This window comes from Poeciliopsis prolifica, unplaced genomic scaffold (assembly GCF_027474105.1).
Source record: "Poeciliopsis prolifica strain line A6 unplaced genomic scaffold, Auburn_PproV2 SCAFFOLD008, whole genome shotgun sequence".
Taxonomy (NCBI): Eukaryota; Metazoa; Chordata; class Actinopteri; order Cyprinodontiformes; family Poeciliidae; genus Poeciliopsis; species Poeciliopsis prolifica.
The window spans coordinates 3542809-3569812 of record NW_026562383.1 but is presented as its reverse complement, the minus strand read 5'-3'; the positions used below and the strand labels follow the sequence as shown (position 1 = coordinate 3569812).

The following is a 27004-nucleotide window of genomic DNA, read 5'->3' as shown; positions in this document are numbered from 1 at the left end:
GTTTAACGTTGACAGGAAATTTTAAAATATAACTTGAAAATTGTGTGTTATTGGAAGATTAATATCTGCACATCAACTATAAAGTCTGTAAAAAAAGCAAATATAAAAATTAAAAAAAAAACAAATAACCAATGCTAAACCTGGTGGGGGCACAAGTAAAGCCTGGTGGGCCCGTCAGGCTTACAATACACTGGGGGAGACTTTCTTTAAAAGTTCTTTGATTGCTACATTTTTAAGGGAATGCTGCCTGACTATCATCTGCCATAACACAACTACATAAATCATAGTTGTTGTTTTTTTTTAAGTTTGAGAAAGTATTTCAGTTATTAGTAAAACTCCAGTTAGCGTCATGATAAAACTGAAGATTTTTTTCCCCCCATTCACAAAAGTTTTATACTCCCAGTTCTGCTTCCCAACACTACAATACAAGCGATGGGAATTTGAAGATTTTACAACGGATATCTGAAAATGTTTGTTTCAGGATTCATTAAGAGTCGTCCTCCAGAGTTTGGCGCCATCATAGCAACCGCTAAGCAGGGGAAAGGACTTCCACCTTAGGCTTTGATTTGAGTGAGAGCTTTTACCGCTCCAAACAACTGTGAGGGAAAACACTCATAAAGCCTGTTTGGTTTGGACTTTATGGCCATCGTTTCCAATTTAAGACGCCGGGCAGAAGGTTGTACATCCTGTGTATGCCATTATATCATAAATGAGCTGTTAAGTCAGCTTACCTAATTTTCATGATGTAAAATGATGGAAAAGGCCCTTAGCTAGCTGATCAATAGGCACACCTAACAGTTACATGAGATGGGTTTTTATACATCTCGACACATTTGCTTAAAACTCCTGAAGTAACACGAAGACGTCCTTCATCGGTTTTCTCTTCTTTATTACCAAGTAAAACAGATGTTACATTATATAGACTTTTTCTTATATTTACTTTTTAAAAGCTTTGGGTGTGAAATTTACATGAGATGTTTGCATATTCTGACTCTATCACATTAAAAACGTTACAGCCAAAAGGCAGAGAAAAGTCGAGGAAGAGGATCACATGATAACCGTTGTTTTTATCCATCAGTAAGGCAAAAGAAAAAAATTATATAAATATAGTTATGCAAATCCTTGTAACAGTATCCACAGCCTCTTAAACCCTTTCAGTTTGTCACAGTAAAGCTACAAAACTCAGTGTGCTTTGTAGGGAGTTTTTTTTTTTATTTTATTTTATTTTTTGGAAGAAGGATTTGGAGAAGTTTAAAGGACGGGCAGGTCATATGGATGCAGGTTCCTGATTAATGAGTCGATCTAAAGTTGATCAAATTTATGGGTTTATTCACAATTAATTGATAAGCGGCCATTTTCTTTAAAATCTGCGTTTTCTTCTGTACCAGAGGCTCCTCGTCTTTCCATTTTACCATGCCTCTTCCGATTCCAATGTATCATGTTACGCTGCTCCGGCATGAGGTATTGATATTGAGGTAAAACTCAATGAGCTTCTTGAATGTTTATGTTTCAAAACATAGCATAAAGTGCTTTTTGTTCATGCCACACCAGTTTATTTTTTACCATTTCTCGGAATACGGCTCCACTTAAGGATGATCAGCGGCGCCCTCTGCTGGATGGCGGCTGAACCACAACACTAAGCCGACAATGCTTATCGATTGGAACTCATTTTAATCTAATGAACCATTAATTCACAATAAATAAGACAATTAATGGTTTGCATCCTGTGGAGGTCATAAGACAATCGTCAAACTTCTCATGGATAAATGTTCAGTCTTATCTGAAAACTGAAACACTTTTGAGATTTTTAACTGAATTTCTTTGGAAAATTCTGTTCTCCATTATGTTTCAGTAACTTTACATATACACATTTTGTTTTGGTTTCTTGCAAAAAAACACACTGAGGTTTGTTGTGACGTCACAAAACAGGAGAATATGGGCGTGATTACTTTTACAAGGCACTGTAAAAAACTAGAAGAAAAATAAAATCAATTCTGCACACTCCACTGAAAAATACATTTTTTTCTTCTAAAGAATCAGATGGCTGCGACTGTTTATTAGGGTCATTGCAGATAGAAAAAAAGGAGTACATTTTCACTAAAAAATATCTGAAATTTTCTATCCCACAAAGAAAACATGGAAATTTCTGAGCTTGAAAAGTAAAACTGTTGGAAAAAAAAACTCTAAAATCTTTTAGATTAATCTCAGAAATCTTCTAGAAATTTTGTTTTGAAAATGTCTTGAGTTAAAAAAAAAAATCAAAAATGTTCCAAGAAACGAAAACATTTAGTGGGTTTACTCTTGCAAAATTTTTGCCTTTTAGAGCTCAGAATTTTTTTTTTCTTTCTTCTGGGAGATTTCTGATATCAACCTCAAAATTTCAACAGTTTTTTTTAGCAGAAATTTATGCTCCGTTTTTGCCCAACTGCAATGGCCCCGACACGTCGTCGCAAATATGTAACCCGGACCAAGTCGAGTAAACAAAGTGAATGTGATGTGCAAAACACGTTGCGCGACAAGATGCAGTGAAACTGGATTCTGTGCGCCGACCGAAAACAAACGGCATTAACATCGCATGGAAAACACCTCTAGGTATATCAATGACATGCCGGATTTATCGACAGTGAGTGTTCGAAGGTGCGTGGACAGCGAAACGTCCAGTGGAGACTTAAGAGAAAGCTAAAAGTCTCGTCCCAAAGCACACCTACACAGCAAACACACACACACACATCATGACCAGGATGAAGATGGACAAACTGGTATTGCTTCCATGGGAACGGTGGGGGACGAAAACACTTTGATGTGGCACCAATAGGAAACATCCAGAAGTAGCTTTTTTTTGTTTGTTGTTCTAAATTATTATTTCTGAACACAAACTTGCATAAAAAACACCAGATGAGGAGCGTGTCGTCAACTAAATGTATTCCGAGTGCTGACATCAACAAACTAAGGGACGACCACAGACACGTCCATATGTCCAGACAAATGTCCGAAACGGCTCTTATAGATATATATATATTTATATATATATGTACACTTTTTACACATAGGCTTTAAAATATTGCTATTAGAAAACGATAAATCGTGTATTTATGGTGGTGACAAAAGGAAGGAAATAATAAAACAGAGACTTAAATAGTGCCGTCCCCATTAGAAAAGACGTTCTACTGTTGACCGACGACACCCAGAACATCTCTAAAAACTCCCTATTAACGACCTCGAGGTCCTGGCCAACAAAAAGTGACCGTATAGGTTTTAGCAGCATCAAAGGCAACTTCCTACAGTCATCAACTCTGAAACGTCTTCAGCAACTTCTCCTCCTCGTCCACGTATGGCACTCGTATGCGCTCGCGTATCCCACAGCAAACATGTCGGACTTTGAGCCGTTTACTCCGACTGGCCCAGGGGGAGCCGCAACCCACCGAACGAACGAAATCCCCCATAAAACCGCCAAAACCTACTACCATGATTTGTTGCATGTATCAGTATGGCGCTACTTTATTTACAGTGCTAGCAACACTTACTGACATTCTCTGGAAAGATGTGTGGAGGAAAATCCCTTAAAGTAAATGCATCTTTCATTGCAAACACCAATTTTTTTATACATTTTTTTGATAAAACTAGCCATTAACTAACTGTTAAAACATTAACAAATATCTGTCTATGTATTTAATGAGTTCTACTTAAAATTAAATTAACCAGTGGTGGGCACGCTTCCATTTACATGCTAACATTTCCTTTAGCCTTTTTGCTAACTGTGAAAACTAAACTTGTTTGACATGTTAAACAAGTTAAGTCTTCGTTCGTTAACTGAACGAAGACCTCAGTTGTTGAGTCAACGACTGAATTCTTCAAGTAGTTAGACATTCATATTCATGCTCTTATTTTGAAGTCCCCTCTTCATGTTCTCTTTTATTATGTAAAGAAACTTTACTGAATAGGTGGCAAGTCTACAAAAAACCAAACAATATACAGAACAATACATAACATGTGTCATTAGCACATGGTGTATGAACATGGCTGAAATTAGCGCTTAGCATTAGCTTCCACACATCACCGTTAGCTTTAGTGGACCTAATGTTTATGATTAAAGCTTTGGGATTAGGGTGGCCACCGCTAGCTTTTTAACTAGTGTTGCTAACCTTTTGGCTAGTGGTGTGCTAACAAAGATAAAGATGTTTTTCTCCTTCTCTGTGTTACAAAGGAAGACTAAGTGCTGTTACTTTTTTTTTTTTTTAAAAAAAAGGAAGTTGTCGATCAGAGGAACCAAGTACAATATTGATTCATTTTTAGACTTTTTACACATCTTTACCAGGGGTGCCAACAGAGCTCCGTAATCCACGAATGTAGCTAGCGCTATAAGTCTGTGCTGGTCCTGAACACAACCAAAGATTTTGTTTTATAGAATTTTGAAGAGGAGTGATTCATTCTCATGGTTTTGCATTTAAAATCAAATCACTATTTGATCCTCTAAGTCAAAACACCAGGAGATGAAAAGTCTGACGCTTTCAGGAAGTCCGACGCAGTGAGGGAAAAAAAAGCCATTTTACCAAATTCTAGAATTATGAAAAGCAAAAATCCCCAAACATTCCTACCAATTGGTGTTTTGATTCATAAAAACTTTTTTTATATAGTTTTGTCACATTCCATCAAACTTCACTGTAATGTTTTATAATTTTAAACGACAGATCGAAACAAAGCGCAGCATGCTCAAAACTACGGGGAAAACTTGGCAGCTGCAGGCCTTCAGTGATATAACTTTGGAAAAAAATGACAAAGAACCAGCGAATGTTTTTAAATATAGCTGTGCTAACTAATGCAGGTCTCAGCAGTTGTTTTTTTTTGTGCCGCAATTACATTGAATTCCCAAAACAGAATTACCCTAAAAGGATAATTTACATTTATATGAATTACTCTTATACTGACGTTTTCTTTGCACCGTTTTCCACAGAGGAAAATTTATCAGTTTTTTTTCTTTAGTTTAATCACCAAAAATAAAAAAAAAACATTAATCAAATTACCAATAGCAGATGTTCAGGAAAAAATATGTCGTCTTTTCCACAGGTCTTGTTACATTAGCAGCTCTAAGCCAGTTTTATTTAGCTGCTCTTTGGATTGCAAAGGGTGCAGATCCCCGTTTTAAAATGTTCAACTGAATCTGAGTGGCTTGGTTAACGACAAATATGTCTGACTTTACATGTGCAGAGTTGGTAGACGGTTGTAGACGCAATTGCAGCAAAAAATTGATTTTCTTTCTTGAGTCTTCACTCACTGAGGTGGATTTTATTTCATATTTTTATCCGCTAAGCAACTGAAAACCATCCAGTTCGCAGTCAGGCTCTACTTCGTGTTGGAATGTTGTATCAAATCCCAAATCAATCAAAATCAAACTGAAGTTTGGGTTTTAACGACAGACCACAAAAAACAGCAAAAGGAATATTTTTGCAAGGCATGGCAAATTTTATATCCTCATCAGTCGCCTCAAAATGCTAATTAGCGTAGTTTTCATTTCGAAGCGGCTTAAAAACAGAGGGAACGGTTCTGATTGGATGAAAATACGGACTCTCACTCTGACTGTCTGATGGGAGGTGGCAGTGTCAACCAGATCTAGTTCCCCCCCTTTCAGATTGTTCTAGACTTTATACAATCATCTCCCATCACCTCTCACAGTGCATCTACAGCAATGACCAACTGAAGAACAAATAACTAAATAAATAAGGCTGGATCACTGAATGAGTTACAATTATTATTTTTTTGTTGTTGTCTTTTTCTTTACACCAAAACAACAAATACTTGACAGCTCATCGTCTTTAAATCCGTTCCAGGTGCACAAAGGATGATTTGTGTTAGCTTGCATAAACTGTGTTCTTGTAGCAGACCTCCACCGTTCACGCCGACGGCTTGCTGAGGAGAATTAGTCAAGAGCACTAAACGTGGGATGAATCCGTAGTCCTCACAGTCAAAAAGCCACATTTCCTCAGCGCTCTTCGTCGACAGCTTTCACTAGTTATCTGCCAAATACTTTCCTGTCCAAAAACAAACAAAAAAAAAGACAACAAACACATCAGGAGGATCGGGGATTAGGAGGATCTTGATGGATGCAAAAGGTTGGGAATTGAAAATGAACTCGGAGCCGACCTGCAGCGAATCTCTTCTTGACCAGAGACAGCCGGTAGCCGGTCCCAACGAGCTGGATGTCGCAGCCGGACAGCGTGCTTCCCTCGCTGGTGAACTGGACGGCCAGCTGGGACGGCTTACAGGGACCCTCCTCCATCTGGAACCGGCCCAATAGAGCCCCTACTCCTACACAATATGCACATGTCTGACTTTGCGTAATAGAGCAATGCAGTCATTGGAAAAAATATGCCATGTTGTTTATTCCTTTGAGGTTTCTAGGTTTGGACTTTGATCATTTTCTGGAGGCTTTCTCACTTTTCTATGGCGCTGCCTTTGTGCCACCAATACTGGCGAGCGGTGAATCAGGTGTGAGCGCATTGATCAATGTAAGCAAACAATAATTCGTGGTATTGGTCGTTTATAACTCGCACTCGATTATAAGATTTGCGTTTTGTTCTGACGTTTCTGCTCCTCATGTACGGAACACCAATGAGGCCAAAAAGGCGTGAAACGTCATCATGCATCTTTCATAAGCAAAACCAACTCCAAAGTACTGAACCACAGCAGCAGGAAATTACAGATTATTCTCATCCGATCGCTGTATTACTCGGATGAAAAAGAACAAATCACAGTCAGTAACCCAAACTGCACCAGGAAGTGACAGAAATGACAAAACAAAGATGAAAGATTTGAGACAAAAATACAAGAAAACAGAACACACTTGAATTTTGTAGTTTGATAATATGCAGTAAAGCAAATAAAAATAAGCTCACTTTGTGTATTTCAGGTAACATTTGTACATTTCTTAAGCTGCTGTATGATGTGATCCTCCACTCAACTCACTGAAGGACGACATGAATTTGAATTTTGCGAGAAATGCTACAGAAAAAGTTCAGATCCCGTCAGTATTTTTTTTCCAATGACTGTATTTTTAGGGAAAGATAAAGTGATTTTCAACCAAAAAACAAACAAACAAAAAAACCCAAAACAAAACAAAACAAAACAACACTTGCCTCCATTTTCAGATCTTTGAGACAGGCTTTGGATTTTCCACTGAATCGTTTGCTGCTCTGGATTCCTGAATGAGAGAGAGAACGACATAAAATATGTCATGTTTAATAGACTTGCGGATTAACCTGCATATTTTCCTCTTCATACACTGGACAATAAGAAGGAAGGTTAGGTGGCAAAGATGGCAGAAGCCCATTACTCACAGCATGGCTCAACAATATGGTTCAAAAATTAAACCTGCAATTTTTTCACACCGGAAAACATTTTCAAAAAGTGTCGTTTATGTCAGTCATCTCTTCTGTGAGTTGTATGACTATCAGGGCCAGGCTACCAGAATTTTTGTTCAAATTTAAAAAAAATTGTCATCAGAAAAAGGATAAAATTTTAACAGACAAAAAATGCAAAAATGACAGGAAAAAAGGTTAATTTAATTTAAAAAAAAGCTTGGAAACTTCCCTTTTTGTCTTTTTTTTTTTCATGTTGGAGTTTTCATAAAATTACCACTTTGTAACAACTGCATCCCTGTAACTTTACGACTGTAATCTCACAATTGAAAACAGGAAAGCATCTCAGCCTGGCTCCTATCTTCAGACTGAGAGCTGCCCAGAATTCAAAGTTGAAACAGAATAGAAAATGGCCGCCTCGGGCGTCGCTTTGAATTATGAAAACCAAAGGAGTTCATTATTGAGAAAGGTCCAAATCTTCAAAAACAAAAAATTAAATGAACCAATAAAACTGACTTATCATCTGAGCCTAATTCGTAGACAGGATGTGGTTTCGGGGTTCAGAGGTGACCTTTACCATGTGGCGGGGGGGATCATGGTGTGCAGCCGGGTTACAGCTCCGTTCACCGGAACCACAAAGTGGATGTTGTGTAGCGGCACCGGGGCGGCCATGGCCTCCGCGTTGTATTTGTAATCTATTCGCAGGTCGGTGTTGACGGAATCCCCCCGCCAGCTCACGGCCAGGTTCAGAGGAGTGGACTGGATCCCCTCTGCTGACACCTGATGGGAAAACACCAAGAGGAAAATGTGAACTAGAGTTAATGTCTTCAATAAGAGGAATAATGTTAGAGAGATTAAAAAAGAAAAAAAAAAAAAAGGCAGACTGTACTTGGTATTTGATCATATCCACATTGTAGTATGTCGCCTGAGGCTTCTGTTCTGCCACTTTCTTCAGATGGGTAATCAGGTTTGGCATGTTTACCCAGAACTCCTTGATGTCGACACCGTCTGGAGCTGTATCGCTGCAGAGCAACAAGAGCAATGTTCTTGAACAATGTTCCGCTCAGGCATAAAAAGGATCATAAAAGGATAATTCATGCGCACAATTTATTCCTGTCCACGTCCGAGATGGTCGGCTGCAGCGCTAACGCTTAACCACAAGCTTCAATGAGTTTCACTCGGATTTTATGTAATAGGCCCACACAAAGTAGTGCTTAATTAGCTGTGTTTCATTACAAATGTGTGCAAAACTTCAATCGAGATTGCACTAATTTCGAAAAAAACAAAAACCAACACAATTTCACAATTGCAGTGTTTACATTAAGCAAGAAACGCGTTTAAAACCACGTGTGAATCAGTTTGTTCAGTCGATACGCCATTGAAAAACCCAGCTGCGCCGCAAGTGTGTCGTCTTCTTCATGGTTTCTGCCGGTGGCAACTTGCTGATCGTGTGACTTGTGTGATGTGAAAAAAGTGTTTTGCGAAACAAATCAATTTAGATACGACCAGAAAATCCCCCCCCCGACTTATCCTGGAACAAAAACGTTTTATCGAAAAACAAGACTTGTTTTTCAAAACGCTTTTGTTTCCATTAAGCGAAATTATTTTCTAAGAGTCAAAATACACAATAACATAGTCAGTGGAAATGCAGCTACTGTGAATGCATCACTTTGTTTTACAAACAAAAATCTTAAAAGTGTGGCGTGTGTACGCATTTCATCCGGTTGAAACAAGGTGTTTTAAGTTCTGCCTCCACTATTATTGTCCATTCTTTGTTTTTCAGTTCAGTTATCAGGTTGTCCAACAGATTCTCTTAATTTTAGATCCGGACTTTGACTTTGACCAATTCAGTTCTTACTTTGGTTCTGGTTCTGCTCTGCCTCTCCAGAACCAGGACCAAATATGCACCACTGATCTGGAACAAAAACCCCAGGAGTAAGCAATAATAATCAAACTAAAAGATTCATAACACCTTTGCACAGAAATGTAGCCCCAAATATTAGCATTAACTGGATTTCATGGCCCAGAAAAAAAAGGCAACTTTGCTGTGTCGAAGCTCACCAGCAGAGCAGCTGTGGATTGGGCAGGACTTGCTCCAGGCGGCTGTAGTTGCTGATGACGAAGGTGAGGACGGGTTGAGTCGGGTGGCAAGCGAAGTGCCGGGTTATACCTGCGGGGAAGGAGAGGACCATCTCCCCGGTGATCTTCACCGCACATCTGCAGCAGACGGAGAAGGCAACACTTCCAAGACACGCAAACCGAACTGTGAAATATCAGTCATACTGAGAGAACTCTTTTTTTTTTATATATTTTTTTTTGCTTACTTGCTGGGGTCAGCGCCTTTGAAATAAGCATTGATGGTTTCGGTGAATGCAGCAGCGACCGGCAGGGTATCCTGGGGCCCCATGGTGAGCGGGCTGGGCCCTCTAGAGCAGCCTGGTTAGGACATAAAACCAAAAGATGACCGTAAGAAATCTCCTAATGCAGTGTTTGCTGCCACAAATCTATAAAAGGGAGCAACAAAAGATAACAGGTGAAGCTCAAACCAAACTATCCACAGTGTTGCTCAGACGTTCACATGCACTCATCATGATTCATCTGGGATTTTAATAATCGATGGGAACATTTTTTAAAGGTATTTAACAAACAGTTTTAGTAGTTTTAAACATTTCTCTGGAGTGAGATTTTGGTAATCTTCACTCTAACTATATGTGTAGGCTTAACTTTATCCATTCAACAGTAATATTCAGCTTTAGAAGGGAAGCCGATCAACAATTTTTTAAAAGCCTGATCGGCCCATTCCAATTTTGGCTGACACAATTTACGTACTTTTTGTCTGAAAAGTCACAAAGTATTAAAATGAAGTCACAAAGTCAGTAACAGGCTGACTATTGTTAATCTGCAGATGTGAACAGCCAGTTCTAGATTTGGAAACTCCCCGAAGTTACTTTCTTGTCACCGGGGCTGAAGCAATTAATCAGATTAATCGCGATGAATCGATTGTTTAAATAATCGTCAACTAATTTAGTAATCGATTAATCGTTGACTGGATTAATCGTCAGAATGAATCAATAACTAAAATAATTGTCACTAGAAGTAAGAGTCACGCTACCATTGAAAAACAAGAAAAGAAGAGCAGTTGAAACAAATTATTAAAAGCCACAAATTAGTTTGAAATTCATGATGAGCGTTGGTGAACTTGGGACCAGCACTGCACATCCGTACAACTCAGGGATCTGGGTGAGTAGGAGATGGGATGGGCAGCAAGAGCATGAAGAAGAGCTTTCTTCATGTTCATGTTCTGGTGCTGCTGCAGCGCCCCGGAGCGACTCACCTTCAAAAGCTAAATAAAACCTGCCGTGGTCAAACCAAACCAGAGGCTGCGAGGCCTCTGGGTGGGGCAGAGACATGAGGAGGAGAGAGTCATGAGACGGACAAGACAGTCAGGCAAGGACATGACGACAAGAGGCAAGACGGCATGTGGACGTGGCGAGACGCGCGTGGCAGCCTGCGTACCTGCGGTGGGCATGCTGAGGTCCCGACCCAAGGTGGGAGTGGACGCCGTGCTGTGAGAGGTGACGGAGGACAGAGAGGAGGAGCTCTCGGCACGGGCCAGGGGGGCAAAAGGCGGAGGGCTTCCTGAAACCGGAGGGCTGAAAGGCCGACTCTGAGAAAGAGAATGGAGCTCCGTTCGGCCTCAACCCTGAAAACTGAGAGATTTTATCCTGAAGCTGGGAGTTTTTCTACGCACCAGGTCTGCGATTGGTTTTCCCGGGGGTAGCTTCGGTCGCGAGGACGGTCGGGGAGGAGGAGGCGGAGGCACTGGACTCCCCCGGGACTGAGGCGTGGCAGGGCGGGCTGGAGACGAGGGGCCTGCAGGGAGCACCAGAGTCTGGGTGACACTTTATTTCATGTCAGTCAAAAATCAAGCGATCCAAGGTTTACAAACTTGTAAATCTACAGAAATGCAAACTCATAAGGAAAACAGACAAGAAAGTAGTTTTGATTTTAATGACACTATTGTTATTGACATTGGAACATGTTTACTGTAACTAACTGTGTCTTGCTGTCAATACACTCTTAACAGATCGTTGAAGGAGTTTTATCCTGGTATCATGTGAAATCGTCATTAATAATAATGTTATTTCGTCATCAAAAACATACCTGAAGTGTTGCTTTGATTCTTTCATGTATATTAGAGAAATCCTTTAATCTCCCATGGCAACCATTCAGTTGTGCAAAACACCTGGGTGGACTTTGCCCCGCCTTCAAGGCTCAGCACCTCCTCTGAGCTGCAACTTCCAAGTTTCCACCCTCACAAAGGAGCTCTCAACCACAACGCCACTACTGAGCTCCTTCAGACTAGCCAGCAGCAATTAGCAAACATCTGATGGAGCTGCACATCTACTGGGCTCATTCTAGGAGCTACTTTTTAGAGCTATGCTGGTAAAAAACTTTGTTAAAATTTTAATAGAGGAGCCATGTTGTGATGACTTCCTGAAAGCGGAGCTTCAGAAATAGGAGGAGTTTTTAAAGAGACAGAGACCCAATTTCAAGGCATTAAATTACAGTCATATTTCTTCAAATGTGACTTCATATTTGAAGTCATATATTTCTTCAAATATGACTTTGAAGAAATATGACCTTGTAAATTTGACTATGACTTTATAGTGCTATAAAGTAGCACTATGTGCCTGGAAAACACATAATAATGCCCCTATATACAATCTGATGCCAAAATTTAAAATCTGTGTAAATCAACACCAAGTACATTGATGTTGCTAATACTTAAACATACTTTATTTACTGATCATCATCATTGGTTGACCGGAACAAAAGCAGGAGTTCCTGCATTTGGATGGACTAAAGCCTGAGCGTTAATACAGCGCCCACAGAGAAAAACATCAACCTCGTCCACTCAAAAGTTCAACCCTGAGATCCTAAATATTTACAAAGTAACAGTCCATGTATGATTTTGATGAGAGACCAACATTAAACAATCTTGTAAGAGTTAAAAAGGTCAACTTGGCACAACACTGCCCCTTTAAATTCACCTGAAGGTGGGCTTCATATTTACAAAGAGAGCAGAACACTCACTGCTGCCAGAATAGGGCCCAGGGGAAGACATGATGGACCGGTACGCAGATAGAGGAAGAGGAGGCGGCGTTCCCCTAAAGCTGGGTGTCAACTCTCTGGGAGAGCCTGTCACTTCTGGAACTTCATCTCTCTGGTACGCTCCCTCTGGAGTCTTCTTTCCTCCCAGAGTCCCGTAGACTAAAGGAGACGTGACCGCCGCCCGCGGGGACCTCCGCTCTGCCGGCAGAGGAGGAACGGGGCTGATGGGCACAGGGGCGCAGGCGTATCCTGCGAACTGCAGAACCTCCTCGTCGACTCCTTCTTCTTCGAGGAAAGCAGGAGGAGACTCGGTAGGAGAGAAGTCAGGCGGTAAGGGGGGAGCTGGCTCATCTGGGGGCGGAGGGCCGAGAACAATGGAGGGGGGTGAGTCTAGCGGCGTGAAAGGAGGGGAGGAGCCAGGGGGAAAGCATGGTGGAGAAGGAGGGGGCTCGTTCGGGGGCGGTCCAGGTGAGAGGCCGGGCGTGGAAGGCGTGGAGGTGGGCGTGTCTGGGGGAGGAGAGTCCGGCGGTGGCGGGGGAGCTGGCTCGTCAGGGGGTGGCGGTCGATCGTCCGTGAACGTGACCCATCTGGGAGATGGTGCGTCCTCCCTCGTTCTGGTGCTGTCAGCGGGGCCGAACACGTCATCCAGGTCGGGGCCCGGTGAACCCCGGTATGAGGCCGGTGACAGGATGTTCAGGTAGATGGGGGCGGAGCTGCGTGCCGCCCTACCATTGGGCAGATCAGCTGTAAGAATGAGTTGGAACAGTAGCCGTTAAATCACAGGGCGAGACCAACTTCCAACGATGAATTCAGAAGGAAATTTACCTGCTAAGTCTGACGGAAAGCCATACCGACCTCTGGAAGGGAAGTTTTTCGGAGGAAGCGGTGGAGGAGCTGCAAGAGAGACAGTTCAGCATCACCCAACACACACACACTAGATCAGTTGGATTTACTGGGACAACAAAGGCCCGCCTACTCACCTCCTGTTGGAAAACTTCGGCTCAGCTGGGATTCTGAACACGGTCTGGGTTCTCCCCATGCATCGCTACGGATTACTGACAGTGCCGCAACAAATAAGAAGACAGATTTGAGCAGGAAACGCAACATATCGGAAGTTATGTCTAATTAGAGGAAGACAGACCGTCATATCTGGCATATCTGCTGTCTGAAGGAAGCCTGAACAAAGCAGGAACGTTCTGCGGCGCAGAGGCGCTGCAAGAGAAAACACATTCAAAACAGTGCCAGTGCTCATCTCAGCCAACATAGTTCCAGTTCTGGGTGATCTAGTCAGAAATGATCATCTTGAGGTATGTCAGTTTGGACTTTACATCAAACATGTGTTCTTCTGACTGAGTACTGCTGAACTATGTTCTCAGCAATAAAATTTATGAGATTATGTACTTTTAAGTACTTCCATGGAACTTTCTCTGAACTTATCTGGTACTTTCTTTGAAATTGCATTCAGCTAGCTAGCTATAGCTAGCTATCTAAACTGGATCACTGGTTAGTTTAATAACTACATAGATATCTAGACAGCTACATAACTTGATAGCTAGATAGTTTCATGAATTCTTAGTAGAACTACAAGACGATGGTAACTTTTAGAAAAGGTGCATGAAAGTTTCAGAAGTAGTAAAAGTTCTAGAAAAGATCCATAAAGACTACATGATAGCTCTGGGTAAGCGTCTGGTCACAAGTCACTTCATTATACAGCCAAGTTGCACCTGGTAAGTTCCAGAATGTTTCACAAAAACTTTCATGAATCAAATCAATCGAAAAAGCCCTTCATTGTTCAAAAGTTCAAGTTTTTATTGTGTAAATACAACGAACGGTATCTGGAAGCTCAAATGATTTTCCAGACTAAAACTCCAAACCTCTCCAGACTTGGAAAACAATAAAAAGTCAACTCAAGACTTGTCCAGACTTTTGAAGATCATGTAGGAATATTATCTAGAAATACCAGGGCGTTGATGAAAATATTCACTTGAGAGCTGTTTACCGGATCACAGACCTTGGCATCTCAGATGCATAACTTGGGGTAGAGCGCCTGGGTCGGGCAATCTCTTCACCTATGACAATAACAACCATTTAACTAACAAAATAAGAAATTGATAAGATTAACAGAGTGACCAACATAAAGTGTAATGACACACGCTGCTTTACAAAAGTTTTTTTTTTTTTTTTACATTTCGTAACTTAAAATTGCTGAGAGATTATTCTGATAGATGTTCTTTATCTGTTGTTACTAAGGTTGAGTTGTTTTGCAAACAATTGTGGCTCTTTCAGATTAAAGTTAAAGGGGTTGAGTTGAAATGCAAGAAACATTTTAAAATTAGAAAAAAAATATCGCTTTTCTACAGCTTCCCAATTATATCTCTCACAAAATATTGATAAATTGCATTGAAGATTGCGTTTTTAAACTTTTTCCAGTAGGTTATACATTTTTGCAAGGCATTAAAGGTCAAAACAATGGCCTAATTTGGTAAATAAATAAATAACAAACGTAATAATACATAACAATAATGACGCAAGAAAATGAATGTACTCACATGAGAGGTTTCTTTTCATCATCCCCTGCAGAATGGAAAAGCACAGAACAGATGTCAGCAATACAAATCTTCTATAGTGTGTTCTAATGAGGTTATTAAAGAAACAAAAAGAATATTTCTACAGTAATGTAGAATCGCTCAGTCTTGCACTGAATATAATTATATTTCTTATACTCTATTTGAATTTGAAAACATCAGCTTTATTCACTACATTGTTAACTTTTAGAATGCTTTTTGTTCTAAACGATCAGTGAAAATACTTGTCCATTTGTGTAATCTGTGCACGTTCACAACTTAAAAGGAGGTTGTCTTTCAGGCCTCCAACCAGCAGGTGGAGCCAAAGAAACTCACCGGACTGCGTCTCTGAGACCAGCAAAAAGGAAGAGAGAACAGACCTGGGTCAGAGAGTGAGTGACAAATCAGTCATTGGGACAACAACTAAAACTGGACACAACACATCTTTACTTCAACCGCAAAGCTGCCATAATGCAATACTTTTGCCAACGTCGAATCACGCTGCGACGGCCCACTTGGCATGCAGAAGCTGAACTGAGACCAGTTCACAGCTTAGTGTGTGTTCTTTTCTTACTTTGCATTATGTAACAAACACATGCTTTGCCAGAAAGGTTGAAGTAAAGTTTAAGTAAAAACAAAAAAACAACAAGTGGTGGGTTTTAGTGCTAAAAAGGGGTATGTTAAAACAGAATCTACATGCAAAAACAGAGAGACAATGACATTCCACCACAGTCCTTTGTGATGGTGGGGCATTTGAAGGAAAAAAAAAACACAAGGAGCTTACCGGACTTCTCCTCTACAATGGAAAGAAGAGAGTTGACAGAAAGGATGAACACGATGAGACCCTAGAATAAACGTCATAAGGTAGAACTCTGTCAGTGTCAGCTCACCAGGGAAGGAGAGAGTGCCAGTCCTCCCACGGAGGCTTTCAGCTCGTCCATCGATGGGGGGACACACTGCGCGCTGTCCGCCACCAGCGGCTTGATCCGGATTTTGAACTTTTTCTTGCTGTCCTCATCGTCGTCCGAGTCGCTGGAGGAGAAGAAGTGCTTTTCTTTGGAAGCTGGTGAACGCTTGTCAAGGGCAAAGTGTGATGAATTTGATCTGAAACTGCTCTCACTGTCTGTTTGTCAGCCGAGAAAGTCCGGTTTGTTTGGTGAGGTGTGAATGCGCAATCGAAATCTGACTCGGATCCAAAAGGCAAACTCTGGTCCGCCTAAAAATGCAAATCTCGGTTCGATTCAGTTGAAGGTAGCTCTGCTGTGGTTTGAATGCAGATGTGAATTACAAGCAGACAACCAAAACAAACAGGAGATAGCATTAATGGGAGAAATCCTACAACCACTGACATCTAACACTCCCACTTTTGTTTACATTTTGGTACGAAAGAAGTTGTGCTCATATCGTCTTCTTCATCTTCATCTCTCTTCCTTTACCTCCACAGGCCAGCACCAGCCTGTGGTTTGGATCTTTTGACACAGTGCATGTGTGAAAGCAAACATCCCCAGCTGAAAATGTAGCAAATGTTGCAATTTTGGTCCCAGATCAAACTGAGTCATCTGGACTATCAGGTGTGAAAACACCCTCATCAAAAACAGGGAAGAACAGAAGACGTACCATGACAAGGTCTCAAAAGACCAGTCTGTGTACACCTTCAGTGTAAGACTACAATGAAGGTGAATTAGTCTTCAAGTATTCTAGATGATTTAAAAGCTTCCTGAAATCTGCTGAAACCGCTGAATGTCATAATAGCTGAGTGGGTGAAGTAGAACGTTGAAGGAGTGACTAAAGACTTGCAGAATGATCACAGCGTTCGCCTGCCTTAATGCTCCTTTGTCTCTTTATCAACTGCAGAGACAAACATACGGGGGTGGCGGGGTGGGAACGACCATCGATTGGTCTCGTTTGATGCTAAAAGGCACTCAGCTGAAGAGTGACTCCACTAAACAAGTCAATAGCGTCGCAAGCGACATGTTCCGAGAGCGCCGCTTCCTCGTCTCGCTGAAAGGATATCATCCTCTCCCTCACCGGGCCGCAGGCTGAAACCCTCCTCGTCGACGTCAGGTGAGGCCTGAGAGAGAGAGAGAGAGAGAGAGAGCGAGAACGGAGCGGTAAAGGCAGAGTAGCTATTGCAAACGGAGCTTCGGCTTCACGGATGTCTTGCCCGAGACGTTTGGCTCGCTGGCCGAGCGCCACGACATTTAGCCGTAACTCTCTTCAAACAGCGAATTTAAAAGCCCGACTTACAAAACAGGAACGGCGGGACCATTTCATCCCAGAGCTACAGAGTGTCGGCTTGCTTCAGAATGCGCAAACAGCAGAGCGTTCTGGGTAGACAAACAAAGAGTTTACTGCGGAGACTTACATATCTGTCCCAGTCGATTTCCCCGCAGAAACCGTTAGGAGCTCCGTTGGCCTTTTTCTGAAACAAAAGCAATGTTGGTCATTTAAAAGCTACTCTGGAGGTGAATGGGAAACAGGTGAATCTTAGAGATGAGACGAAGATGGACATGTTGAGTCAGCATCAGGTTTGAAAGTAAATGAATGGAGACATTCAACAATAAGCAATACGCATATTTTTTCCATAATTCTTCTTCCATTTTGGCTTAATCTCTGTTTTACAAATAAAGAATGCAAGACTCTGACTTTTTAATTTTTTTTTAGTTTATGGCCACAAACACAGGAAGCATTCTTTGTACCTACTTTTCCTTTCTTTCCGCTTTCGCCTCCCTCTTTGTCAGGTGAGCTCCTGTTTAAAATATAACAGATAAGTTACATTGGAGACAAACATTCAAACCTGCTAAATAGAATAGAATAGAATTCAACTTTATTGTCATTGCACTGTCACATGTACAAAGCAACGAAATGTAGTTTGCAACGAGTGCTTTGTAAATATGGAAGGGCATGGTGTGGTATGGGACAACATTGTGGCAAAATGTTCCTCACGTTGCAAAAATATTTACTCTGAAATATTGTCTTGTTTGTGTATTAGCACATTGAAATCTAGCAAACGCTTTCTGTACCAGGATGTTGTCTAAAAAGTTCCTGTTTGTCATTTCTGCTTTGTTGCCTCAGTTATTAGGCTGTTTTTAGAGAGTGGCCCTGCAGCATAAATATGGAGGCATCAGAGCGAACTCACGTTGCATCTGTGTCCTTGTCTTTCTTCCGTAAGCCCAGGGCTTTCCTGGTTCGTTTTTTCAGTCCTGATGCAGGAAATGGAGAGGAATGTCATCATAAATATTATTTACAGCTTGAGTGCCTTATATTCAGTCAATTGCCTTGTCAATAAAAGCTATTTGACAGCAAATAAACAGGATTAACAGTGTAATAAGCCTTGGAGGAATGTCATTTTCCAGAAAAAACAGAAGAAATGCACAGTTGGCAGTATGTCTGTTTAAATGAAGATATCGATTTGGAACAAACTCTTCGCTATGTGAAGAAAGCTGCAGCACAGACTGAAATGGTGATGGTCCAATTCCACCCCCTTATTTCCAACATAAAACAGAAAGACAACTGATGCTAAGGTCAAGTGAGGCTTCACTAGAGGTGCTCAAGAAACGACAGAGGAGCAACGATGCAGAGCTAGATTTCCGTAGAACTCTTTAGCCAAACGTCTCAGTCACGATCCTTCAGAAACGAGCCGCCTCTGAGCGCTATCTGACCATTCACATAACTCCATGCTTAAAAAATAAAATAAAGGGCTGGCAATGCAGGATGTGACCGGAGGAGTCATGTGACATCGACGTCAACGCTATGCCTAAAATCTGCATGTGAAGACTCCCCATCCCAACAATGATGGATGAATTTATAGCAGCAATCCTGCTGTGGGTTCTCACCTTCTACCCAATCTGTTACATCAGAGATGTAACAGATTGGATATCTTCCTCACTAAAACCAGGAAGATAGAGCACATAACACCAGTTTTAAAGTCCCTCCACTGGCTCCCTGTAGCTCAAAGAATAGATTTTAAAATACTGTTGTTAGTTTACAAATCACTGAACGGTTTAGCACCACAATACATCAAAGATCTGCTGTTGTTGTATCAACCTTCCCGACCTCTCAGGTCTTCTGGTTCTGGTCTGCTCTGCATCCCCAGAACCAGAACCAAGAGAGGAGAAGCAGCTTTCAGCATTTATGCATCAAAAATTTGGAACAAACTTCCAGAAAACTGTAAAACAGCAGAAACCCTGACTTCCTTTAAATCTCAACTAAAAACACACCTGTTTAGAAATGTATTTGAAATGTAATAAGTAACAATGTATTGTTTATTCCATGATGCATGACTTTGTGTTCTTGTGTTTATGATGTAAAGCACTTTGAAATGCCTTGCTGCTGAAATGTGCTGTACAAATAAAATTTGATTTGATTTGATTTTGATTTGAGGGCTGACTTCTAGTACCTTTATTTAATTGGCCCTTTCAGAAAACACATGGAGACGGGAAAAAATTCAGTTGAAACTTGAGTGGGAATTGCTCCTTCACAGTTGCCCTGGAATGAACACTTTCACTTATTGGCTTTTAAATCAGTGGGTGACGGACAATGAATGACTTATTGTTTTTATTTTGTGGTTTTTTAATGATGTTATGGTCATTAGGTTGTACAGCGCTTTGGTCAGCCAAGTCTTATAAATAAAGTATGGTATGTCCTGATATGGTATGGTACTACATGGTATGACATGGTACAGGACAGTACAGTACAGTATGTTGCGTTATGGCAGTGGTTCTCAAAGTATGGAGCTTGCCCTCTAGAGGGGACGCAGGAAGCGGTATGGATGAATGAAAACAGTTTTTTTGTTGAATACACATCTATGCAGATCACTCTTTGTATTCCAGCAAGATTTGTTTTGGCAACCCGTTTATGAGGCTCGCATGAGGAGAAGCTCGTGAAACATTAGGAATCTATAAATACACTTGCGTGAAGGTCTCCAATATGCCAGTTTGGATGAGATTTAAGACACTTTCTTTACAGATTACATAATTGCTTTTTTTAATTTTGTATCATCTTGTCTCAGTATATTTTAGAGCTGATGCTTAATTTTATTGTAAAAATTGTTAATATCTGATTTTGTTTTATTGGCTTTTTTTTTATAGATGGACGTTCTGGGAATGATGAAATGCAATGCTTTAGGTTCACTTTGAGCTGAACAGCATAGACTAAACTGATTATTTTGTCAACAAATGACTTTATGTTAAATTCAAATGGCAACACTTCCTTCATTAACCTTTCATTTAATGCTGCTTTTGCTTTTTGCAGACACAGCCAAAACAAAAAGTACATTGAAACTTGACGTGTTAAGCAGTTTGCACTACTCTCTGTCTCGGATAAAAGAGAGCAAACCTCTGACTCACTCACATTCCTGTCTTCATGGAGGATTTGTTTTCATTATAAAAAGGGACAATTTAGTTTATATTTTCTGCATTAACTCATATGACCTTCATTTGAGTCTGGAGCTACTGGAGGCAGTAGAGTGTCAACCAGCAAGTGCTGCTGCCACAAGTACAACCTGTGTACTTCCTACACAGGTTGTTCACATTGTTTGGCTGATATAAAGAAAATGGGTTCTTTTTTTCACCCCTTACCGCTGCAATGAGAGGCTGTATTGACGGCACAAGTTTCCTGTCTGCCATGTGATTGCTCTTTGCACTCTGCTCAGATGAGCCGTGTATTGCAGAAAACAGAGACTCAAAGCAGCTGAAACACTCATCTTAAACATTTACAATGTTCAAAGCAAAGTGCTACGTTCTTACAGCAGTTTTTTAAGTTTTGGTCCCACATGATTTCAAGGAGCTGCTCTGAAATATACAATCAAAGAGTCCTATCAAAGCCGAGAGCAAACATCCTAGCGTTAGCCTACCACCTCAGTGCTAGTGCTCCGCATGAAAATATCGTCAGACCTTACTTATCTTTCAGATAATATAGTATTAAAGATACTTCTTTGTTTTACCAGCAGTGGATACATATCTCTACACAAAACAGAATATTTACAACCACAGCTCAGGATAGAAGAAAACTGTGCAGCTACCAAACCAACTACTGTTTCTTAGAGAAAAAATGAATCAGAGGTCATAACTATAGCATTCACTGTGCTTCTGGCACAGGCTGGAAAGACTTATGAATTAGATAGTCCTTTTATGACAAATAAAACCAGACAAGCTCCAAGTTTATTTCAGTAATACTGTGATACAGCTTCTCCGCATCAGCAAAGCCTGTCGTGAATGCTAGTGCTAGTTAGCATCTCCACAGACGACAGTGGAAAAACTCTTTTCCTGTATGATCTTTTTCTATTTCTACATTTACAGCACACATATTTCTACACAGCACACATATTTCTACAGCACATTTAGCAGCACATTCACAAGGATGACTGACAGGGCAAAGGCCCTCCTCCTGGCTCTGATTGGTTGTTTTTGGTTGGGAGCTGTGCATTTCTTCTGACGGCTGTTGTAGCTCAGGGAGGATGTGGAAGAGATTGATCTTTTCACAGATTATATGTTTGATGTTATTCAGTGAAGAAATGGTAAAAGCTAAATAACATGTAAAAAATATATTTCTTTAATAAAACTTTTACACACTGCAGCTTTAAGTCTGCAGTTCTAACTTGAAAAATTGCAGAAAAAGTTCAATACTCTTCCGGGACCCTGCAACAGTGATGAACTTGCAGATGTCTGTGTTGAGTGTGGATTCCCACATGACAAGTGAGCACATCATCATAGAAGGATGACTGCAGGCCTTTTGCTAATATTAGCCACCTTCCATCACCAGGCGGCTGGAAGTGCATGGCCAAACTCTGCATATGGCAAACCGGATTACATCCATCCATCAACTGATGTTGACACGGAAACCAGATAGCCTGAAACCAGAGCATCCTGTTTATCGGTTATCTACAAGGTGGACGTACCGTCTTAAAACATACAAAAGAAAACACATTAAACCAACATCACACTGCTGCACTCTCTGTAAACCTGTCACACACACACACAATGTCACACTCACGCACTGCTGCAGCAATGGTGCTAAACCGGTCATGCACATACCTCCTTCACTCCGCACAGCATGACAGATCACACCAACGGATTCACTAGCTTTAATGACCCAGCAGGACACGAGAGGGCAAGAGGGGGACGTGGCGAGAACTGCGAGAGGAAGAAGCGCTGCGCGGAACATTTACCTTGCATCATAGTCGCTGATTTTCATCCTACGTCGCCCTCCGGGGTGCACACGTGGACAGAAGAAGAAGAAAGCTCTAGGCGGCCGAAACGGAGCCTGGGCAGGGCATGGCTAATTGTGCACAGCTCATTCCACCTCCCTCCACCGCTGTGAAGCACGATGTTGATTTCTTCCACCCTCAAGAGGGCCGGACTCGCACAAGGGAGGCACGACGACAAACCGCGACACACTTGGAGGACCACGAGCAAGAAAACAGACTGAGGGAATAAACACTCCGAATACGGGGGGAAAGCAGGAGGAACGGCGGGAGGGGAGTGTCCTCCCTGAGTGCACTAGGCCCCGGACGCCTGAGCAGCATCGACACACGCCATCTCTGTGAAGGGGTGAGGATGAGGTGGGGGGCGGTGGGATGCTGAGGAGGAAGAGAGAGCAGCACAGAGAGCTAGATGGGCAGAGAGAGGCAGAGGAAGAGTGGGAGAAGGAGGAGGAAGCTCTGTGATGTCACATCTGCAGTGAGCCAATCCGTGAAAGCACGGTCACATGGCAGGCCGTTGTCCTCTAATGCCTCGGTTAGTTAGCGCCGTCTTTCCTTGCCTTGAGCGTACACTCAGCTGCATGCACACTGTGAAAAAAAAGAAGAAAAGATCTCAGCTTGTAGTGGACATTTAAATGCCTACTGAAGAAATGCTTCTCTGGGAAAGACAAGAATTTAATTTCAATATATTAACTTTAACTTATAAAATTAAATTTAGAGAAATAAAAATGCATAGTGAGGAAAAAAAATGGCACTTTAAAGCTGCGGTATGTAACTTTTATAAAGAAAATGTGTGTGTGTTTGTTCAGACAGTGACCATGTCGTGACAGTTTGTTATGAGACAGATAATCTGTGAAAAGATTAATCTCCTCCACCTCCTCCATGAGTTGTTGCTGCTGTCTGATGAAGCACCCCAAACAAAAACAACCAGAGCCTGGAGGAGGGGCATAGTGCTGCCAGTATTTCTCGTGAATGTGCTGCTAAATGTGGAGAAACAACTTATGATTACGGGAAAACTGTTTATCTGCTAGTTGTGCTCACGCTAACTAGAATGAGCATTCACAACAGGCTACGCTAGCTAGAGCATAGCAGAGAGAAAAGTGGGAGTGGAAGGGAGGATGAACATCACCTCACAAGATTGTGACTGACAGCGTTAAGACCCACCTCCTGTCTCTGACTGGTTGTTTCTAGTTCGCACTAGGAGAAGATTACCCTTCTTATACCAAACTGTCACAACTAAGTGACAGTTTCAACAAATATGTAAAAAACATATTCTCTATGAAAGTTGCATATTGCAGCTTTGACAAATTTAGTGATACAGTCCTTGTGCCAAATAAAAGTCTCTGACATCGGTCGGAAGAAAGATTGTCCCACGGGTTTCTTTTATATGAAGCCCAATCGAGGGCAGCCCATGTAGGCTCTGGGCTTTGACTAGGCCCCGGACATTTTCTTTCTTAATTTTGAATCTGCCTTTGGCAAATTTACTAGGATGTTTTGGGACATTTTCATGTTGAAGGGTCCAGTTGTGCTTCAGCTTTATTTAGTTTTTCAGATGGTCAGTTACGTAGTAACTAGTTACATTTACTTGTGAAACTATTAATTTTCCACTTCAGCTGCAGTTTCCAAGCCTTTGAGTTTCCACCTCACAGTGCAGAAAACTCACACACTCAGCTCCTTCAGACTAGCCAGCAGCAATTAGCAAACACCTAGTGGAACTGAGCATCTGCTGAGCTCTTAATAGGAGCTACTTCTCAGTGAATCGCTGGTGGGAATGTTGCATGGATTAATAGACATGTTGTGACGACTTCCTGAAGGCGGCGTTTCAGAAAGAGCAATAGTTTCTTAAAGAGACAGAAGCCCAATTTCAGCGCATTAAATCACAAAGTCAAATTTCTTTTAAGGCATGTTTGATATATGTAGCATTTTCATAACAACTGAAGACAACAGTTACTCAACTAAGCTATTAAATGACACTTTCTGCTGTGAAAACACATAACACTGCCCCTTTAAAATCTTTCTGCATCAGGAAGGCCAACTGCTCCTGATAGTAACTCCTAAGAAAAATCTTTAAAATGCTTTTTAAAGTGTTTCTGCTGTTTGGACTCTATGCAGCAAAACAGTAACAGCAATTCAACCACAGCAGGCCGAAAACTGACAGCTATAATTATTGCATCCTCTCACTTTAGCCCAGAAGGAAAAGGGAGTGGCAGAGGACAGGCCTTTTTTTTTTTCCTTTTTCCCTGACTCTATGTGACATGTGCAGCAGCGCAACACAACAGCGACGATGTAATCAGCTAAAAATATTTTGCAGATTTAAAAGTTGGCTGGAGGAGAAGGTAGTTCAAAGGAGGCGCACGGCGCGTTGGCAGTGGGAGTTGACATGTCTATGGCAGCAGTCATGAAATTTTAAAGACGAGAAAACGTTTGGTTGTTTCGTCTGTGATGGTTCCGATCTCTCGTACTGATGACCTCACCACAGCTGAAGATGCTGATCTGTGAATCTTATTTTCTACAACTACATGTTAATGAAGAGTCTCACAACCAGAAGCCGCTGAACGACGGATTAAAAAACGAAGCCCGGAACGTGACCGCGTCGTCCTGATCTAGTTGTCAACAGAGAGGTCTATTTCTGGGTCCCGCTGCTGGCATGAGCGTCCAGCAATAGTTGTTAATGAGCTTACCTTTGCAAGAGCCCAGGGTGTGTTCCTGTGTGCTTCCCTTCTTACGCAAGAAGCCACCCAGGGGTCATAGGTCACGGCAGCAAGGATTACATTATCTGAGTAGTGGGACTTACCTTCATCGAAACAGTTTTTGTAAAATTGAGCTGTATTATGTATTGCATGACAGAAATACGTATCTTATGAATGAATTAGTGGTTGCAATGTACTAAACAATCTACCAGGGGTGTCCAAACGTTTTGACACGTGGGGCAAAATTGTCGACTCAAAAGTTTGCGCAGGATAAGGAGGTAAATATAAAACTAAAATCAAGCACATAAAGAAGTCCAATTTATTTTATTTTTTTGCTTGATTTTTGTTGAAAGCGAATGTCTTTTGTAGTAGATACAAAACTCAGAAGGAATTTTCACATGTTTGAAAAATTAAGGGAAAGGCATCCAGTTTTCACATTATTTTGGGCTCATTTGAACAAATTCATTCTGAGTTATCAGAACAACTGTGGGTCACGTTCTTTAAAAATGACTCCTACATTTAGCCAAGTTTAATAAAAAAAATAAAAGCTGTTCTCTTGATAGACGTAGAAAAGTAGTGCCAAGTACTTTGCGTTGCACTTATTGTTAGATGATCCCGAGAAATTGTGAGTGACCGCTGTTTTCTTCGACCGTATTCAGTTTTATTTAACCATTTTAGTTTTAAGTGTCTATAAATTCATGGATACAGTAAAGCTGTAGTATTTTTAGTCCAGGCTACCAAACCATGCCAGCCTCATTCATGTAAACACCACTGGCCTGATACAAAGGGTTAAATTCGTTTTTTCAATTTTATCATTTTGAAATCATCAGGGGAGGAATTTCCATTTGATCTCCTCTGTTTTGGGGGACAAAGGGACAGCATACAGAGTTCTCCTACTGGAAACATAAGCTCTGCACTTAATGGTTGTGAGACCGCTCGCTGTGACAGACTCAGAGTGCCTGCTGGTGGCTGAAAAGCGACATCGCTTTCCTGCTGGTGTGTCAGGTGAGTGTTGCCTGAGGTGAGTTCACGACCACAGGTTCTAATGTACTGTCCCAGCAGGGAGGCAAGCTGTGGGTTTACAGCACGTTAAACCCGTTAGCATTGACATAATATCGCAGGGGGTTAGCCTAGAAAAAGACTATTTACTTAATTTCTGCGACTTTGTCAGAAAAGACAAAGCATTAGGACAAATGTTTCATTTTTCCTCTCTGAATTCAGGAGCAACAGTAGCCGCCTTTCCATTGCAGATGTGCGAATAAGCCAGTTCACGCGACAAGTCGTTCAAAGTTATGGCGGCCATTACCGTTACAGTCGATGCTTTTGGGGGGAAAGTGGGAGTCGGCCATTTTACATTAGAGCTGAGATTCAGTACTTTAAAGTGGCACACATTTTTATGGACCGCACCGCGCTGTGTCCGAAATTAAATAACAAACAAACCGTCATCCTCCGAGTCCGTCCTCGTTCTTCTTCGTCGTTTTTTATTATTATTTTTTTTGTTGCCAGGAGTGACGGGCTGCAGTTGATCACGTGACTCGCGCGTGCGCGAAAGAAAGTTTTTGTGGTGGTTTTCCGTCAATTTAGAAAAGGGTCCCCGCCGCCCCCCACCCAATTGTTTGCTTTTTTAAATTGCCGTTTTTTTATTAAGCGAATTCATTTTCTAATTATAAATTTGCGCAATTTTTTGGTTAATTAAAAACGCAGCTAGTGAGAGGCGAATAGTCTCGAAATAGCGAATTAGTCCTCCTTGGACTCTGGGGATGATGATGATGATGTCACCCGGAAGCACAACGAGGTCGATTGAATGCATGTGAGTTTTACTGTTTTCTTGTTTGAATATTTAGTTTTTTGGTTTTATTTGTGATTTTAAATAATGTCAGAGACTGCTTGGAAGATCCACAACTTCTTTCTACACGCGAAAAGAAAAGAGAAATGCAATATATTCAATATTTCATACAAAAACTCACTTGTCACAACAGTGACTGCAGCTACACATTATCTTGTGACGGCATAATAATAGTAAACATAATGACAATCTCAGTTGTGACATTTTATTTTTTGCTCTCTTTGCCATCTGTGTGT

At 41.3% G+C, this 27004-nt stretch overlaps 1 protein-coding gene across 6 annotated transcripts; it reads right to left on the bottom strand.

Annotated features, from left to right (window-relative positions):
* Positions 1-872: 872 nt before the first annotated feature.
* LOC129361855 (SH3-containing GRB2-like protein 3-interacting protein 1) lies at positions 873-26447 on the bottom strand. Of its 6 annotated transcripts, none has more exons than XM_055033008.1 (24): positions 26363-26447; positions 22200-22820; positions 18171-18234; positions 17735-17780; positions 17397-17453; positions 17045-17102; positions 15922-16097; positions 15368-15379; positions 15017-15041; positions 14467-14536; positions 13609-13679; positions 13448-13522; positions 13293-13361; positions 12450-13211; positions 11104-11225; positions 10869-11019; positions 10687-10743; positions 9677-9788; positions 9414-9593; positions 8242-8374; positions 7930-8132; positions 7131-7195; positions 6139-6303; positions 873-6026 (listed from the first exon to the last, which is right to left on the bottom strand). In XM_055033008.1, the coding sequence occupies exons 2-24, from the start codon at positions 22207-22209 to the stop codon at positions 6004-6006; spliced, it is 2706 nt and encodes a 901-aa protein (XP_054888983.1). In that variant the 5' UTR covers positions 22210-22820; positions 26363-26447; the 3' UTR covers positions 873-6003. The 6 variants fall into 6 exon arrangements, with proteins under 6 accessions (XP_054888983.1, XP_054888984.1, XP_054888986.1 ...); XM_055033009.1 differs by having other exon boundaries at positions 6139-6297; XM_055033011.1 differs by having other exon boundaries at positions 9414-9569.
* Positions 26448-27004: the final 557 nt, after the last annotated feature.